General features: G+C 46.4%; 1 protein-coding gene across 10 annotated transcripts in view; it reads right to left on the bottom strand.

Annotated features, from left to right (window-relative positions):
* Nucleotides 1-16,285, bottom strand: part of DYSF (dysferlin) — a 794,684-nt gene that overhangs the window by 436,135 nt on the left and 342,264 nt on the right. For all 10 annotated transcript variants that reach the window (XM_069205583.1, XM_069205587.1, XM_069205579.1 and 7 more), the window contains exons 11-13: nucleotides 10,925-11,040; nucleotides 3,466-3,592; nucleotides 417-520 (exon numbers count right to left, since the gene is read on the bottom strand). In XM_069205583.1, coding sequence (XP_069061684.1) covers nucleotides 417-520; nucleotides 3,466-3,592; nucleotides 10,925-11,040 — 347 coding nt within the window. The remainder of the gene's footprint in view (nucleotides 1-416; nucleotides 521-3,465; nucleotides 3,593-10,924; nucleotides 11,041-16,285) is intronic.

The following is a 16,285-nucleotide window of genomic DNA, read 5'->3' as shown; positions in this document are numbered from 1 at the left end:
GGGATCTGTGGACACAAAACGCCGTCCTTGCTTTTGCGGATCTCCAGAAAGGGGTTTCAATTTGCCCCTACTGAGGCGTACCTCTACTTTCCAAGTGTTACCTAGAGGGGAAGACCCTCCTGAATCATGCATTTCTTTGCGCCCCACCACTTTGGCAAGTCACCATCCCCCACTGGACATGAGATAGGGAACAGTTAATCTCTGCCAGCTTTAGAGGTTACTGTTCCACAATCCTTTGATGCATTGATATTGCAGAGTAAATAATAAACCCAGAAATCAACTTAAGATTGATTAAGGGTGAAGAAATCAAGACAGAGAACATTTTCTCTATGCTACTTTCCTTTTTATATTATAAATCAGTGGCTTTTGCAGTGAGCCTCACTCAGCTAATCAACAACGAGTCATCGTTCACTTACCATCTTGCCGGCAAAGCTCACTTCCACAAACGGATCGACTAGGTTCTTCTTGTTGCTGTCGAATCCGAAAATCTGCTTCACATTGTCCAGCACAGCGTCGTCCACTGAAGAGACAGGGACAGAGAACATGCCATCACAAACTTTCTCAAACTTTAGAAGTAGTTCACTTTAGTGCTGGTACAATGTGCTGTAAGGGCTTCTTGGTGTTGCTCCGCTTACAACTGCTGTACAAAGTAATAACTTGTGGATGATTTCTAGTTTTTTATTTAAATAATGCACGAACTTCGCAGCTAAATTACTAAAGACGGTATTGCAAACTATCATAACAATCAAATGACACCGATAACAAAGTTGTCATGATAGTAAAACATTTACTTATAGTTAAGGAAATTACCTTTCGAATAAAAAAAGTTTTCAGTACTTTTGAGGAGGCTGAAAATATCGGGGGAAGTTTATGAGACAGAGAAAGAGAATTCCAAAGTCAGGGAACAGCAATGGAGAAAGCAGCTTTGGAAAGATCTACCGTGTCAAAGTGGTCTTCATGGCTGTTGAATACTGCTGAATAAACATCCTATGAATTCCACATTTGCATAACTATAGCATCTGGAGAACTTATGACAAATATATGACAAAATGCAAAAAAGTCCACTTTTGCACAAAGCTCTGAAGTAAAAATCAATGCAACTTCTTTTGGAGAAACTTCAACCTCGAGAGTGACTTTACTACAAAGAGCCATTGCTCGGTTTCCTGAAGATCATGCAACTGTTGAGGCTCCACAGGCTGAAATGACCAACAAAGGGAACTGCAAGAATGTAGACCTACAAGGGACGGGCCCATACCAAGCGCTCTTGGGCTTGGTACTTACAGGAAGCAGAGCAGGGTTTGTTAGTTGTATTATCGCACTACCACAAGGAAGAACGTATGAATGAATGAATGACAGAAATTTGTAGAGGGCAACAATGCCCAAAAGCATCAAGGTGCTAAGTGCTGACCCTGAGACAATCTGTCCCATCACCAGAGCTCCTTACAGAAGAAAGCCAGAATTTAAAGGCAATATGCAGTTGAATCCTGGCTCAATCACCCTGCCCCATAACCAGGCCGCTGCAAGAAGAAAAGCCAGGTTTTTAAGGCTTTGTTGAAAGGTAGATGCAGCTTAACCCCGGCTACGTGACGGGGAGAGAATTCCAAACGTTGGCAGCTGCCACCGAAGACGTCCTTCTTCCCCATCTCTTTCCGCAAACTTTTGGGACAGAAACAAAGTTCTTAGTTGCGGATCTGAGAAGTCTGTGCGGTAAGTACCACTGAAGCCTGGCTTAAATCCCCCCCGCGCTGGCACCATACACTGCGTTATGCACATATAAGAGCATCTGGGAGGAAAAACCTTAGGTGCGTGTGATGCTGGTGGCACCTGAGGTAACGATGGTAAGAAGCAAACTCTTAGGCAGGCACGAATAAGGTAATTAACCTTATGTTCTTCAGCACTTCCATCCCACAGCAGGAACCACGGACACCGGCAAACAAGCACGCACCACGAGCATGGACACATGCCTGCTCCACACAGCAGAAGGACCATGGAAGAAGGAGGAAGCATATCCCAGGAGGGACTAAACTAACCGCACTCCATTGCCCCTTTAATCAGGCGCTTTCAACACACAGAGGGCAAGGTTACGAACTCCAGGACCCAATGTTACTTGTAGGACATCCCACAGGAGGATACTTTAAAGGGGACAAGCCTTCTGCCTGCCATTGGGAAGACTCAAGGCTGGGAGAGAGATTAAGGGATTCAGGGCACTGCGAGGAGCGAGTGAGTAGGGAGAGTCGATGGGGTACAGTGATGTCCTGATAACTCTAATTTCTGTATCAGCGAGGCGGGCACCCTTCACAGTACCAGCATCACATCCGAACAGGACAAGGCTAGAGCTCACCTAGTGCTAACCACCTACAGGCCCTCATTACGACCCTGCCGGTTTGTAACCGCCAGGGCCGCGGGACGCGGTGGCACCGCCGACAGGCCGGCGGTGCCCCGCGGGGCATTCTGACCGCGGCGGCTTAGCCGCGGTCAGAGAAGGGAAACCGGCGGTCTCCCGCCGGTTTCCCGCTGCCCCCAAGGAATCCTCCAAGCCGGCGCAGCTTGCTGCGCCGGCTTGGGGATTCCGACTCCCCCTCCCGCCATCCAGTTCCTGGCGGTTCTCCCGCCAGGAACCGGATGGCGGGAGGGGGAGTCGCGGGGCCCCTGGGGGCCCCTGCAGTGCCCATGCCAATGGCATGGGCACTGCAGGGGCCCCCGTAAGAGGGCCCCGCTTGTATTTCACTGTCTGCATAGCAGACAGTGAAATACGCGACGGGTGCAGTAGCACCCGTCGCACCTTCCCACTCCGCCGGCTCGATTACGAGCCGGCTTCATGGTGGGAAGGTCGTTTTCCCCTGGGCTGGCGGGCGGCCTTTCGGCGGCCGCCCGCCAGCCCAGGGGAAAACTTGGAATGCCGGCCGCGGTCTTCAGACCGCGGTGCGGTATTCCTGCGGCGCAACTTTGGCGGGCGGCCTCCGCCGCCCGTCAAAGTTGTAATGAGGGCCACAGTCTATTACAGTATTGATGTACCTCACCAAAGACAGTGACAGGGACTGGAGAAATCCAAGTGGAGCTAGGCATGATGTAACGCAACAGGAGTTATTCTGTAATCTGTAAATAAAAGTAATCTGGACACTTGAAATCAAGCACCTAGAGGTCTTTTCTGTGGCAAAACACCAAAGCAGCCCATCAGCAGTCCAACAAATACCTAATTCCTACTCCTCAACCTAGCCCTCACATGCTACCCCGAGTGACTGCCAGTGGTTCGACCTTTTGCAAGCATTCCACCTATCACCTTTTGTGTGTGTTGATGTAGTTTTTGTGACACATGGAAACTATTTCAATGATCCATGTAAAAACCTGCTGTTTCCTGCCTCTCCACTGATGTAAAATCTGCTGAACACATAAAATGCATATATCTTCAGGCATCAATATTAATAATGAAAAGTAGCTTATATAAAATGACATTAAAGTACAAACTCTGGGGTAGGTCCTCGGCTCTGAAAACCTTCAAGGTAAGGTGGGCTCCTCGAAGAGCAACGCCAGCCGGGCGCAGCACGTTGCCCTCAATGTCCTCCTTGTCTTCAGAAGCATCCTTTTTCTCCATCTATAAAGTAATAAACACACATAACACAGAATATTTAATATTGTTAACACAAATAAGCTCAAGCTTTCCTTCGTAGGACGCAAATCAAGACAGTTTACAGCCACATGCGTTTCAAATAACACACTATTGCGAGGACGCAGGAAATAAATATTGTCATGGACCTGTCGATACATAACTACTGTAGCAGAAATTTGGATTCATATCAGCTTGACTTTCAATAATATTGTGATAAGTTTTTGGCTGGAAATGGTAGAGAGTACACAGCCATGAAAGGCATCTGTGAAGGGTAAAAAAAGACTATATATATATATACATATATATATATCTTTGGATCAAGGCTCGGAATTCATTTTGCACCCAAGGACTTAGTACAGGTCGCTTTTTATATGACTGGCACTACAATTGCTTTTCCTCTGTTTATATTCAACAAGAGAACCTGGACGGATGCAATAAGCGGGTACCAAAAGGGTGTATGGAAGATCTTGAGAATCTTTAGTCTCTCTAAAGAATATGCGCCCAAAGACATATAAATCTCTATAGTTACGGTGCATTCTCCTAAAAACCTTACAGGATGGTGCAGGTTCTTACTAATTAGGCGCAGCGCGACCCATACCTGAGAAAAAATGGCTAAGCAATTTGTTTGAGATTTTGATCATCAGCCAGATTCAGAGGTCTCATAACAGGGGCTAATGGCCTGATGCATGTAAACATTTATGAGAACCGGAAGTAGTACTGCAGGAGAATCATTTTAACCCTTGCATACCTTGGTGAATTTGCAAAGAAATGTCCAACATCGTGTTACTAAACGTGCAAAGAGGGCACAGTTCCAGCAGCAGTTTCTTCTCGAGGGTTGGGGGGCGTCCCCCACCACCCGATGCAGGCCGTGCAGGCAAAAATAAAATGACAATGAAAAGATGTAATTGCCATTTTATCTTTTATGGTGCAGTACGCACCACACCAGCACCAGCCCCAAGCCTAGAGACATGATGGGCATGTTCTCTGCTGACGGAAGCAGGGCTGACTGGACGCTCCAGAGTGCGCATGTCACTTGGCTGGCTCTTTTGTGCCGGCCAAAGTGACATTTGCACTTTGAAGCCCTCCACTCAGCTGTCTTATGGCAGCTGGGTGGAGACCAAGCACAGGCGTCCAAGGCCTGAAGGAGAGTCCCGCCAGCTCGCACCATCTAATCCAAGCACTTCTCTCATGCTAGTAAACAGCATGAGAGCAGTGTCTGGATTGGTTAAGGGAGCTCTTCCTCTACAGCAGAGACAGCAGAAGAACACAAGGAGGACACGCAGCCCATGGGTAAGTGTTGTTTTATTTTATTTTATTTCAAATGTGTAGTGCATGTTAGTGTGTAATGCATGTAAGTGTAGTGGTTGTGTTTTATTTTGTGGTTAGTGGTGTGTTTTTATTTGGGCTTTGGAGGGAGGGGCTATTTTATTTTGGGGTTTTGGACGGAGAGGGGGTTTACTTTGGGGTTTAGTAGGGAGGGTTTTTTTCTTTTGTCTTTGGGCGGACAGGGGGTTTACTTTGGGGTTTTGGAGGGAGGCGGTGTTTTCTTTTGTTTTTGGGCTGAGAGGGGGTTTACTTTGGGGTTTTGGAGGGATGGGATTTACTTTGGGGTTTTGGAGGGAGGGGGTGTTTTCTTTCTTTTTTGGGCAGAGCAGTGGTTTACTTTGGGGTTTTGGAGGGAGGGGGTGTTTTCTTTTGTTTTTGGGCTGAGAGGGGGTTTACTTTGGGGTTTTGGAGGGACGGGATTTACTTTGGGGTTTTGGAGGGAGGGTGTTTTCTTTTCTTTTTGGGCGAAGCAGTGGTTTACTTTGGGGTTTTGGAGGGAGGGGGTGTTTTCTTTTGTTTTTGGGTCAGAGCGGTGGTTTACTTTGGGGTTTTGGAGGGAGGGAGTGTTTTCTTTTGTTTTTGTGCGGAGAGGGGGTTTACTCTGGGGTTTTGGAGGGATGGGATTTACTTTGGGGTTTTGGAGGGAGGCGGTGTTTTCTTTTGTTTTTGTGCGGAGAGGGGTTTTACTCTGGGGTTTTGGAGGGATGGGATTTACTTTGGGGTTTTGGAGGGAGGGGGTGTTTTCTTTTCTTTTTGGGCAGAGCGCTGATTTACTTTGGGGTTTTGGAGGGAGGGAGTGTTTTCTTTTCTTTTTGGGCGGAGCGGTGGTTTACTTTGGGGTTTTGGAGGGAGGGGGTGTTTTCTTTTCTTTTTGGGCGGAGCGCTGGTTTACTCTGGGGTTTTGGAGGGAGGGGGTGTTTTCTTTTGTTTTTGGGCTGAGAGGGGGTTTACTTTGGGGTTTTGGAGGGACAGGGTTTACTCTGGGGTTTTGGAGGGAGGGGGTGTTTTCTTTTGTTTTTGGGTGGAGCGGTGGTTTACTTTGGGGTTTTGGAGGGTGGGTGTTTTGTTTTTGGGCAGTGGTGGGCACTTCGCTCGCCCCACCTCTTTCAACGGGTACCAGCCGCACGGTTCCTTCTATTTGCACTAACTGCTCGTAGCGTTAAGACACACACAGCACTTCTTTGTGAAGCGTCCTTTGCTTATTTTGAAAAGCAAAATTATGCCCGCAGTGAAGAACAAATCCGAAATGCATTGAGACTGTGAAAAAAGTGCTGATACACCGAACTCAGGAGTCAATAAAGAATATATTGTGATTGCTGACTACATGGATCAATACCACGTGATACCTTAATGACGATACTGAAGCTCCACTGGAGCACTGGGGGATGAGCATGTTGGGAGATACCACAAATGCGTATTGTGCTAATGGGGTATTCCCATTTTAGACGTTTTGTGACCAATTCACCAATGGTGTATAAGAGTATGAAAAACAGTACACCAGGAGTACTACTTTACATACTCCAAGGGCCAGGTGTATCAACCCGTTTTGCATTCGCAAACGGTGCGAACCGGTAAGTTTGACCATTTGCGAATGCAAAATAGCCCTTCCTGATGTGTGAAAGGCATTGGCAGTAAATTTTAGGGAATCACAATTATTGTGATTTCCTAAAATTGCAACTCCAAATAAAGAATAGACATTTTCAGCTCCCTAAATAGAAAATCGCAAATAGGGTTTTCCTATTTGCGATTCCCTAAGCACATGCACCAAGGATTTCCTAAATGCGAAATGGGCATTTAGGAAATGCTTTTACCATCGACTCCAAGTTGATGATAACCATGTGCAATTAAAAAAAATGCACCAAAAATGCATTTTGTAAAGTGCCATGCGGCGCACACACGCCCCTAGGGCATTTGTGGGCTTTACATGTGCACCACTTTTTTGGGGGTGGATCAAGGGGGACCGTAGGCCCCTAGGCACCCTTGGTTTTGCATTTCCTAATTTGTGATTTCCTATTAGCCCATAGGAACTAATGGTGTAGCGTTTCCTAAATAGCGATTTCCTAATAGCGATTGGGACCCTGTTGGAATCGCTATTAGGGAATCGCTATTTTCTTACATGCCATTTTGCATTTCCTAAATAGCAATTTCTTAAGATTCCCTATTTAGGAAATTTCATACATCTAGCCCCACATGCCTTTGTGTACAGGCTTCATGCTTTCAAGGGGCTGCCATCTTCTTCTGCAGTATCCACTGATGGCCCATGTCAGGACATGGCCTACGGTCAAAGCCCTCATGGTGTCGTGGCACTTCTCAGTAGCCTATTCTACCATGAAACAACTTCACCTCCGACAAGCCTCTGAGCAGCCCTAAACTCTGAGCTGCTTCTGGAAAATCACAGGATACCATGTCAGCCTTCATTGTGTCTCACCTGGATGGGATCAACAATATCTCTCTCTCTTTTTCCTTTATACATTACAACTCTAATGGATCAGATTTTTTTAAAGTTTGGGATAGTTTTTTGCACAACAAAGGGCCTGATTCACAGAGGTAAACTTAGATCTGAAGTCTAACTTTAGACCTGAAGTCTAACTTTAGACTTCAGGTCTTGGCGGATGGGCTACTCCTATGGAACTTTTAAAATGGTGGGAGGCATATCCATCCTTTTTGTGATGGAGTGGCCCATCCACAAGGTCATAATCAGGCCCAAAGTCTTTAAGTTAACATTTGATCTCAGACAGACTGAGATGAAATGTTAACTTTAAGACCGATCCATGTTGTTTCTCGTCTGTGTTACATTATCATTGAGACTTCTCGTTATGACGCAGTGGTATAGGCACCTCCTGCGTCACGCAGCAGTAGCACTAGTCATTCACACGGCTAACAAACTGCTAACAAAACGGCATTGCTGTCTCACCAAGTGGAGGAAGTTCTGATTCCTCGAAAAACAAATTGTTTTCAAATGCAAACAAGAGGGATGTTTCTCTCCTGTCCTGCTTTGATGTTAGTTCCTTTCATTTGGATGATTTAGTCCTGCTTTATTCAAGGCACTGTGGCCTGGGATTTCCTTGATCAAAGTGATTTACAGCCCAAGCCCCAGCTCTATGTCAGAGAACAAATGGTTTGAAGCCTGAATACTGCCAAAAGCAGGCACCTCCTGCTTCCAAATGCAAGCACTAAACACACAATCCATGGTCAGGACATAATAAACATGGTGCTGCGAGAAAGGCATGACAAATGGCCTCAGGTTGTAGTGTAAACAATGAGAAAGGAAATCACAGCCGTGCTTTCCAGGCACACTAGTCTGCTCGTGCCTGTGAGCAGGGAGTTAGCACTTCAGATGTTCTGGGCAGCGTCATCTGCAGCACAGTCAGTCTCCGAAGACCTTGTGGGGCTGCAGTGATGGTGTTCTGGCCATCAGAAATGGTGACCTTGTCCCCAAGATAAGAGGGGTGCTGCTGGTCATGGCAGCTTGTTGGCCCACTAACCCATCGCAGCCTGCTGCATCATTCACCATGTTTGTAACTGATGCAGCTGTTTTTTTTGTAGTGAACCAGCAAGGGGAGCTAGTGGGGTTCCATCAGGGTGGGGGTGATGTGATCCTGTGAACAAGACCTGAAACGTCTTGGAGGGTGCCCTTTAAGGTTTATGTCTTACTATCTCATTGCATCCAGTCCAACAAATCATAATATCTTATATTTTCTTAGTAGATTTTACTTGTAAAGGTATTTAGATAAATAAATCTGTGAGGTAATAGGCACTGTTATCTCATGTCCATTATAAAGTTTTCTAGTTACAGAATACAGCAGCTATCTCATCATCATTAAATGTCTTTATTAACGCCATAACAAGACTATAAGAAAATGTCAGAAAGGTGCACTGCAGAGAGTGGACAGACAAGACAACCATGTGTGCAGGTAAGATAATTAAAAACCTTGCTTGTTGCACTGTAAAATTTGCACACTACAGTAACTAAACAATTTTAATTCTGTAAAAAATTGAGTATTTTTCAAGTGTTTAAATATTTCAAGTGTACACTATCAAAATTGCTTTCTTAGGAAATTGCAAAAACCCATGTACAAATGTGTCTTAAACACATTTTGCGATTCCCAGTGGGTCGCAAATAGACTTACCTCAGTATATTCAAGAGGTAGTTCTCGCTTTGCGACCCATTGGGAATGGCAAAAATCACAGGGATGGTGGCCTGCTGGGGTCAGCAGACCGCCATGTGTGTGATTGCTTTTTCAATAAACCAATTTAGTTTAAGGAAAACAGGATTCGTTTAAAAAAGAAAACTGAAAAGTTTTCTTTTACTTTTTCAAGAGCACTGCCTTCTCTTAAAAAATATTTTCACCCACAGTCACAAAGGAGAAGGGGTCCCGGTCCCCATTTGCGTATGTGTTACCACCTTCTTCAATGACCAATTTCGGTTGCAAAACATTCATGCATACCACTGTGAGCCGTCCTTAACACGCCCCTTCCTAATACAGAATCGTAAAATAGGGTTTTGCACATTCCAAAAGGCTTTTTTTCAGTTGCAAAGAATGGGGATTGCAACCTAAAAATCCTACATATATCTGTCCCTTACAGACTTGTACTGGTTCACTTCACCATTCCCCACTATACTGAAAGATGTAAATTAGAGCCTCTCAGAAGTATCAGCTTCGTCCCTTGACTTGCCCTTTGGAACCCTTGCACTGATTTTGCTGCCCCTCGTCTTAAAGGTCATTAAAGCAGCTGTAGGAATCTAAAGCCAACTGGACTAGAAGGTGTTTACTTTCTGCAGTGTTCACTCCTTGCCATTTCCTCCTGCCACTCAGCAGTAAAGGCTCAAGTCTGTGATTTGATCAGGGTTAAAGGGAGCATTCTGCTCTGCATGGTATTTTGGTCACTCAATGTTCATGGCCTTACTTCCCATCCCTTCTTGTTCACATCCACCGTTTCTCCTTGGCTCTCGTCAGCTGCCTGGGTAAGGGGATCTGCTCGAAGCTGCCCAAGGTGGGACTGGCTGGACTGCTGGGGTTGTGTCCTCTACCTCTACAATCTTCACCTGTCCCTGACAGCATCAGCGTCCTCTGGCTCCCCTGAGAAGGCGTATCTTTGTGGCACATTCATAGGTCTACCAGCTCTGGACACCCTTAGGGGTTGCGTGGGAACACCAACCCAATGCCCATGGAACGCCTCCAAGGGCAGAGTAAGGCAAAGCAGTGATTTTCGCTCCTTTGCTTTACTCAGAAATCGCTATTGTAAGTAGCGCCGCGCTTGCACCACGTTGCGCGGTGCAAGCGGGATGCAAAAGGGCTCATAAATATGTCCCTGCGTCTATGTGCTTGATGCCAACTTCAAGCGTGTGCATCTTCTCCTAGGGACCCAGGAATATGAATCAGCATACAATAAGGATACCTTCTGCAAAGCTGACAGCCATGACAGGGAAGACTTATCCCAAAGCTTCTGGAGAACCATGATAACATCTCCTAGGCTAGGGTCAGATGGCAAAGCTGTTAGTCAATGGCCAAATTAAAAGCATTAGGCTTGGTTAATGAGCATCACATCAACCATTCATATTGTCACAAACACAGGCATGCAAAAGACGTGACTCACACTTTAAAGGCTATGTTATGACCTCACAATATTTATACCATTATTAATAACACCTAAAGGCAAAATATAAGTACATAACAACACATAATCAAGCCTATTAATGATGCTGCATTCACAGTCATCTCTGTCAAAATGAAAAGGATAATTTGTTATGTATTCTGTATTTTTTTCTCTAGTATGATTTATAACATTTGTGATTGCATCTCTTCCATGAAGGGAGAGATCATGAGGGTTGCATTTGGTATGTGAGTTATGGTTTGCATGGCTCCTGTCTGTGTTAAGGATTGTGCTCCTATTAAGCTAGTTATGTACAACTTATCACAACTTGGATTTGACTAAGAGACAGGAGTTCCATAAATGGATTCTGTTCCTGAAGAATAAGAGTCTACTTACCGGAGCCTCGTCCCCGGGCCCCAGCACAAACATGCTAACTTTCAGGTAACCTTTGGCACCGGCAGCAAAATCCTCAGGGTCCGAAAGAAGCAGCCACTTCCTGAGGAAGGCGTGTCCTAAATGGAAGATGGCAAAACATGTTATACGTGCTGCAAGGCACATACGTGATGTAACTATCAACAATGGCAGTGAACCTATGTCTTCTATGGGTTTTTGTTTCACTCACGTAAGGGACCCGGTGCGCTTGGAAACAAAGTAAATTGCTCACACTCGCAAAAATATCAAATTACAATATAAGCAGTGGCGGCTTCTGCTTTACGGCGGACGACCTTCGCCCCACTGCTGCAGCCAGGAGATAAAAACATTAAAAATAAAATGATTTAAAAAACTGTTTTATTATCGTTTTATTTTTAATGATGGAGCCGGAGCCAAGTTTTGAGGGTGGGGCCTTCCTTTGACAGCAGCAAGCCTGAAGGAGGAGTGGTGGGCACTGTACGTGCGCATGTCAGTTTGGCCGGCTGTCTTATGACGGCCAAAGCAACATGCGCACTTAAGATTTCTCCAGACTCCACCCCGAGCTGCGTTGCGCAGCCGGGTGGAGAACAGCAGGCACAGGCTCCCAGTCCCTGTGGGAGAGCAAAACCAGCCCGATCAAACCAATCCCGGCGCTTGCCTCATGCTGGATAATAGTTTTTCCATCATGACAGCAGTGTCAGGATTGGCGCCAGGATGTCTGGGAGCCCGTGCACCAGGAGCAGAAGAGCGGTGAGGCAGCGGCCGGCCGGTAAGTGATCGCTTGTTATTTTTATTACTGTCCACGCCCTGTCCCACCACTTTTCGCTAATAACAGCCACAACTGAATGTAAGGATCAAGATAGAGAAGCTAAAATCAACCCATGAACATCTTTCATGGTGTAAGTTCACGACAAACATTACCATGTTCCAATATTCTATTAGACAAGACTGGTTGTCAATCAATTCCTTAATTCTGCCACAGCACCGCACCCGCTCCATAAGCAGCACCGCAGACCCTGAACTAGCCGTCACTATGACGTCACTCAGACTTCACTTAAATTCAGGGAGACCTTCCACATCTATCAGCCAGTAGCGGCTAGCTTCGGCCACAAGGGGAGAGGCGGATGCGGTGTGATGGGTGTGAGAAAGTAGCCTCTTTCTAGCCTTGTTACCCCCACTTTTGGCCTGTTTGTGAGTGGATGTCAGGGTGTTTTCACTGTCTCACTGGGATCCTGCTAGCCAGGGCCCAGTGCTCATAGTGAAAACCCTATGTTTTCAGTATGTTTGTTATGTGTCACTGGGACCCTGCTAGTCAGGACCCCAGTGCTCATAAGTTTGTGGCCTATATGTATGTGTTCCCTGTGTGGTGCCTAACTGTCTCACTGAGGCTCTGCTAACCAGAACCTCAGTGGTTATGCTCTCTCATTTATTTCAAATTGTCACTAACAGGCTAGTGACCAATTTTACCAATTTACATTGGCTTACTGGAACACCCTTATAATTCCCTAGTATATGGTACTGAGGTACCCAGGGTATTGGGGTTCCAGGAGATCCCTATGGGTTGCAGCATTTCTTTTGCCACCCATAGGGAGCTCTGACAATTCTTACACAGGCCTGCCACTGCAGCCTGAGTGAAATAACGTCCACGTTATTTCACAGCCATTTTACACTGCACTTAAGTAACTTATAAGTCACCTATATGTCTAACCTTTACCTGGTAAAGGTTAGGTGCAAAGTTACTTAGTGTGAGGGCACCCTGGCACTAGCCAAGGTGCCCCCACATTGTTCAGAGCCAATTCCCTGAACTTTGTGAGTGCGGGGACACCATTACACGCGTGCACTACATATAGGTCACTACCTATATGTAGCTTCACAATGGTAACTCCGAATATGGCCATGTAACATGTCTAAGATCATGGAATTGCCCCCTCTATGCCATCCTGGCATTGTTGGCACAATTCCATGATCCCAGTGGTCTGTAGCACAGACCCTGGTACTGCCAAACTGCCCTTCCTGGGGTTTCACTGCAGCTGCTGCTGCTGCCAACCCCTCAGACAGGCATCTGCCCTCCTGGGGTCCAGCCAGGCCTGGCCCAGGATGGCAGAACAAAGAACTTCCTCTGAGAGAGGGTGTGACACCCTCTCCCTTTGGAAAATGGTGTGAAGGAAGGGGAGGAGTAGCCTCCCCCAGCCTCTGGAAATGCTTTGTTGGGCACAGAGGTGCCCAATTCTGCATAAGCCAGTCTACACCGGTTCAGGGACCCCTTAGCCCTGCTCTGGCGCGAAACTGGACAAAGGAAAGGGGAGTGACCACTCCCCTGACCTGCACCTCCCCTGGGAGGTGTCCAGAGCTCCTCCAGTGTGCTCCAGACCTCTGCCATCTTGGAAACAGAGGTGTTGCTGGCACACTGGACTGCACTGAGTGGCCAGTGCCACCAGGTGACGTCAGAGACTCCTTGTGATAGGCTCCTTCAGGTGTTGCTAGCCTATCCTCTCTCCTAAGTAGCCAAACCCTCTTTTCTGCCTATTTAGGGTCTCTGTCTCTTGGGATTCCTTAGATAACGAATGCAAGAGCTCAGCCGAGTTCCTCTGCATCTCTCTCTTCACCTTCTGATAAGGAATCGACTGCTGACCGCGCTGGAAGCCTGCAAAACTGCAACATAGTAGCAAAGATGACTACTGCAACTCTGTAACGCTGATCCTGCCGCCTTCTCGACTGTTTTCCTGCTTGTGCATGCTGTGGGGGTAGCCTGCCTCCTCTCTGCACCAGAAGCTCCGAAGAAATCTCCCGTGGGTCGACGGAATCTTCCCCCTGCAACCGCAGGCACCAAAAAGCTGCATTACCGGTCCCTTGGGTCTCCTCTCAGCACGACGAGCGAGGTCCCTCGAATCCAGCGACTCTGTCCAAGTGACCCCCACTGTCCAGTGACTCTTCAGTCCAAGTTTGGTGGAGGTAAGTCCTTGCCTCACCTCGCTGGGCTGCATTGCTGGGAACCGCGACTTTTGCAGCTACTCCGGCCCCTGTGCACTTCCGGCGGAAATCCTTTGTGCACAGCCAAGCCTGGGTCCACGGCACTCTAACCTGCATTGCACGACTTTCTAATTTGGTCTCCGGCGACGTGGGACTCCTTTGTGCGACTTCGGGTGAGCACCGTTTCACGCATCCTCGTAGTGCCTGTTTCTGGCACTTCTCCGGGTGCTACCTGCTGCTGAGAGGGCTCCTTGTCTTGCTCGACGTCCCCTCTCTCTCCTGGTCCAATTTGCGACCTCCTGGTCCCTCCAGGGCCACAGCAGCGTCCAAAAACGCTAACCGCACGATTTGCAGCTAGCAAGGCTTGTTGGCGTTCTTTCGGCGGGAAAACACTTCTGCACGACTCTCCACGGCGAGAGGGATCCGTCCACCAAAGGGGAAGTCTCTAGCCCTTTTCGTTCCTGCAGAAACCTCAGCTTCTTCTGTCCAGTAGAAGCTTCTTTGCACCCGCAGCTGGCATTTCCTGGGCATCTGCCCATCTCCGACTTGCTTGTGACTTTTGGACTTGGTCCCCTTGTTCCACAGGTACCCTAGATTGGAAATCCACAGTTGTTGCATTGTTGGTTTGTGTCTTTCCTGCATTATTCCTCTAACACGACTTCTTTGTCCTTAGGGGAACTTTAGTGCACTTTGCACTCACTTTTCAGGGTCTTGGGGAGGGTTATTTTTCTAACTCTCACTATTTTCTAATAGTCCCAGCGACACTCTACAAGGTCACATAGGTTTGGGGTCCATTCGTGGTTCGCATTCCACTTTTGGAGTATATGGTTTGTGTTGCCCCTATCCCTATGTTTCCCCATTGCATCCTATTGTAACTATACATTGTTTGCACTGTTTTCTAAGACTATACTGCATATTTTTGCTATTGTGTATATATATCTTGTGTATATTTCCTATCCTCTCACTGAGGGTACACTCTAAGATACTTTGGCATATTGTCATAAAAATAAAGTACCTTTATTTTTAGTATAACTGTGTATTGTGTTTTCTTATGATATTGTGCATATGACACTAAGTGGTACTGTAGTAGCTTCACACGTCTCCTAGTTCAGCCTAAGCTGCTCTGCTAAGCTACCATTATCTATCAGCCTAAGCTGCTAGACACCCTATACACTAATAAGGGATAACTGGGCCTGGTACAAGGTGCAAGTACCCCTTGGTACTCACTACAAGCCAGTCCAGCCTCCTACATTGGTTGTGCAGCGGTGGGATAAGTGCTTTGAGACTACTTACCACTCTTGTCATTGTACTTTTCATAAGAGAAAAATATACAAAACAAGTTGAGTGTATATACACATTGCCAAAAAGTTTTGCATTTCCTCTTTTCACTCTTTTCTAAGTGCTGAAAAGTACTTCTAACTTTCTAAAAAGTTCTAAAAAGTTTAAAAAGTTTTTTTCTCTGTCTTTCTAAAAGCTCTGACAAACTTTTTTCTCTTTTTCTATCACTTTAACTCTCTCTAAAAATGTCTGGCACAGGCCAAAATATTGATCTGTCCAAACTTGCATATGATCACCTTAGCTGGAAAGGAGCAAGGAGTCTCTGCATAGATAGAGGTTTGAGTGTAGGGAAGAATCCTTCCTTGGAACTGTTACTTAATATGCTTAGAGAACAGGATAAGGCAAAAAGTGCCCCATCTGTTGAAAAAGTAGCTAATGGCTCTCAATCTGATCCAGGGACTCCCCCAGGTAAAGGTTCAGGAAAGAAACTTCTTAGCCTTCCCATTACAAGACAGTCTAGCATAGTTGGTACTGAGGTGGAGTCACATCATCCAGATGATGTGCTCTCACATTACACTGTCAGCCAAGCTGTTAGGGTGCCCTCTGTAAGGGACAGGTCTCCTTCTGTTCATTCCCATCATACCTCTGTATCTAGAAATGTCCCTCCCACCCACCCTGATGACAGATTGTTAGAAGGGGAGCTCAATAGATTGAGAGTGGAACAAACCAGACTGAAGCTTAAAAAGCAACAGCTGGATTTGGATAGACAGTCTTTAGAATTAGAGAAGGAAAGACAGAAGTTGGGTTTAGAAACCCATGGTGGCAGCAGCAGTATTCCCCATAGTCCTCCTGCAAAAGAGCATGATTCCAGGAATCTGCACAAGATAGTTCCCCCTTATAAGGAGGGGGATGACATTAACAAGTGGTTTGCTGCACTTGAAAGGGCCTGTGTTGTACAGGATGTCCCTCAAAGGCAGTGGGCTGCTATCCTATGGCTATCATTTAGTGGAAAAGGTAGGGATAGGCTCCTTACTGTGAAAGAAAATGAAGCTAATGATTACAAAGTTCTTAAGAATGCACTCCTGGATGGTTATGGCT

Source organism: Pleurodeles waltl, chromosome 1_2 (assembly GCF_031143425.1).
Source record: "Pleurodeles waltl isolate 20211129_DDA chromosome 1_2, aPleWal1.hap1.20221129, whole genome shotgun sequence".
NCBI lineage: Eukaryota > Metazoa > Chordata > Amphibia > Caudata > Salamandridae > Pleurodeles > Pleurodeles waltl.
This window is presented reverse-complemented; position numbering and strand designations above follow the sequence as displayed.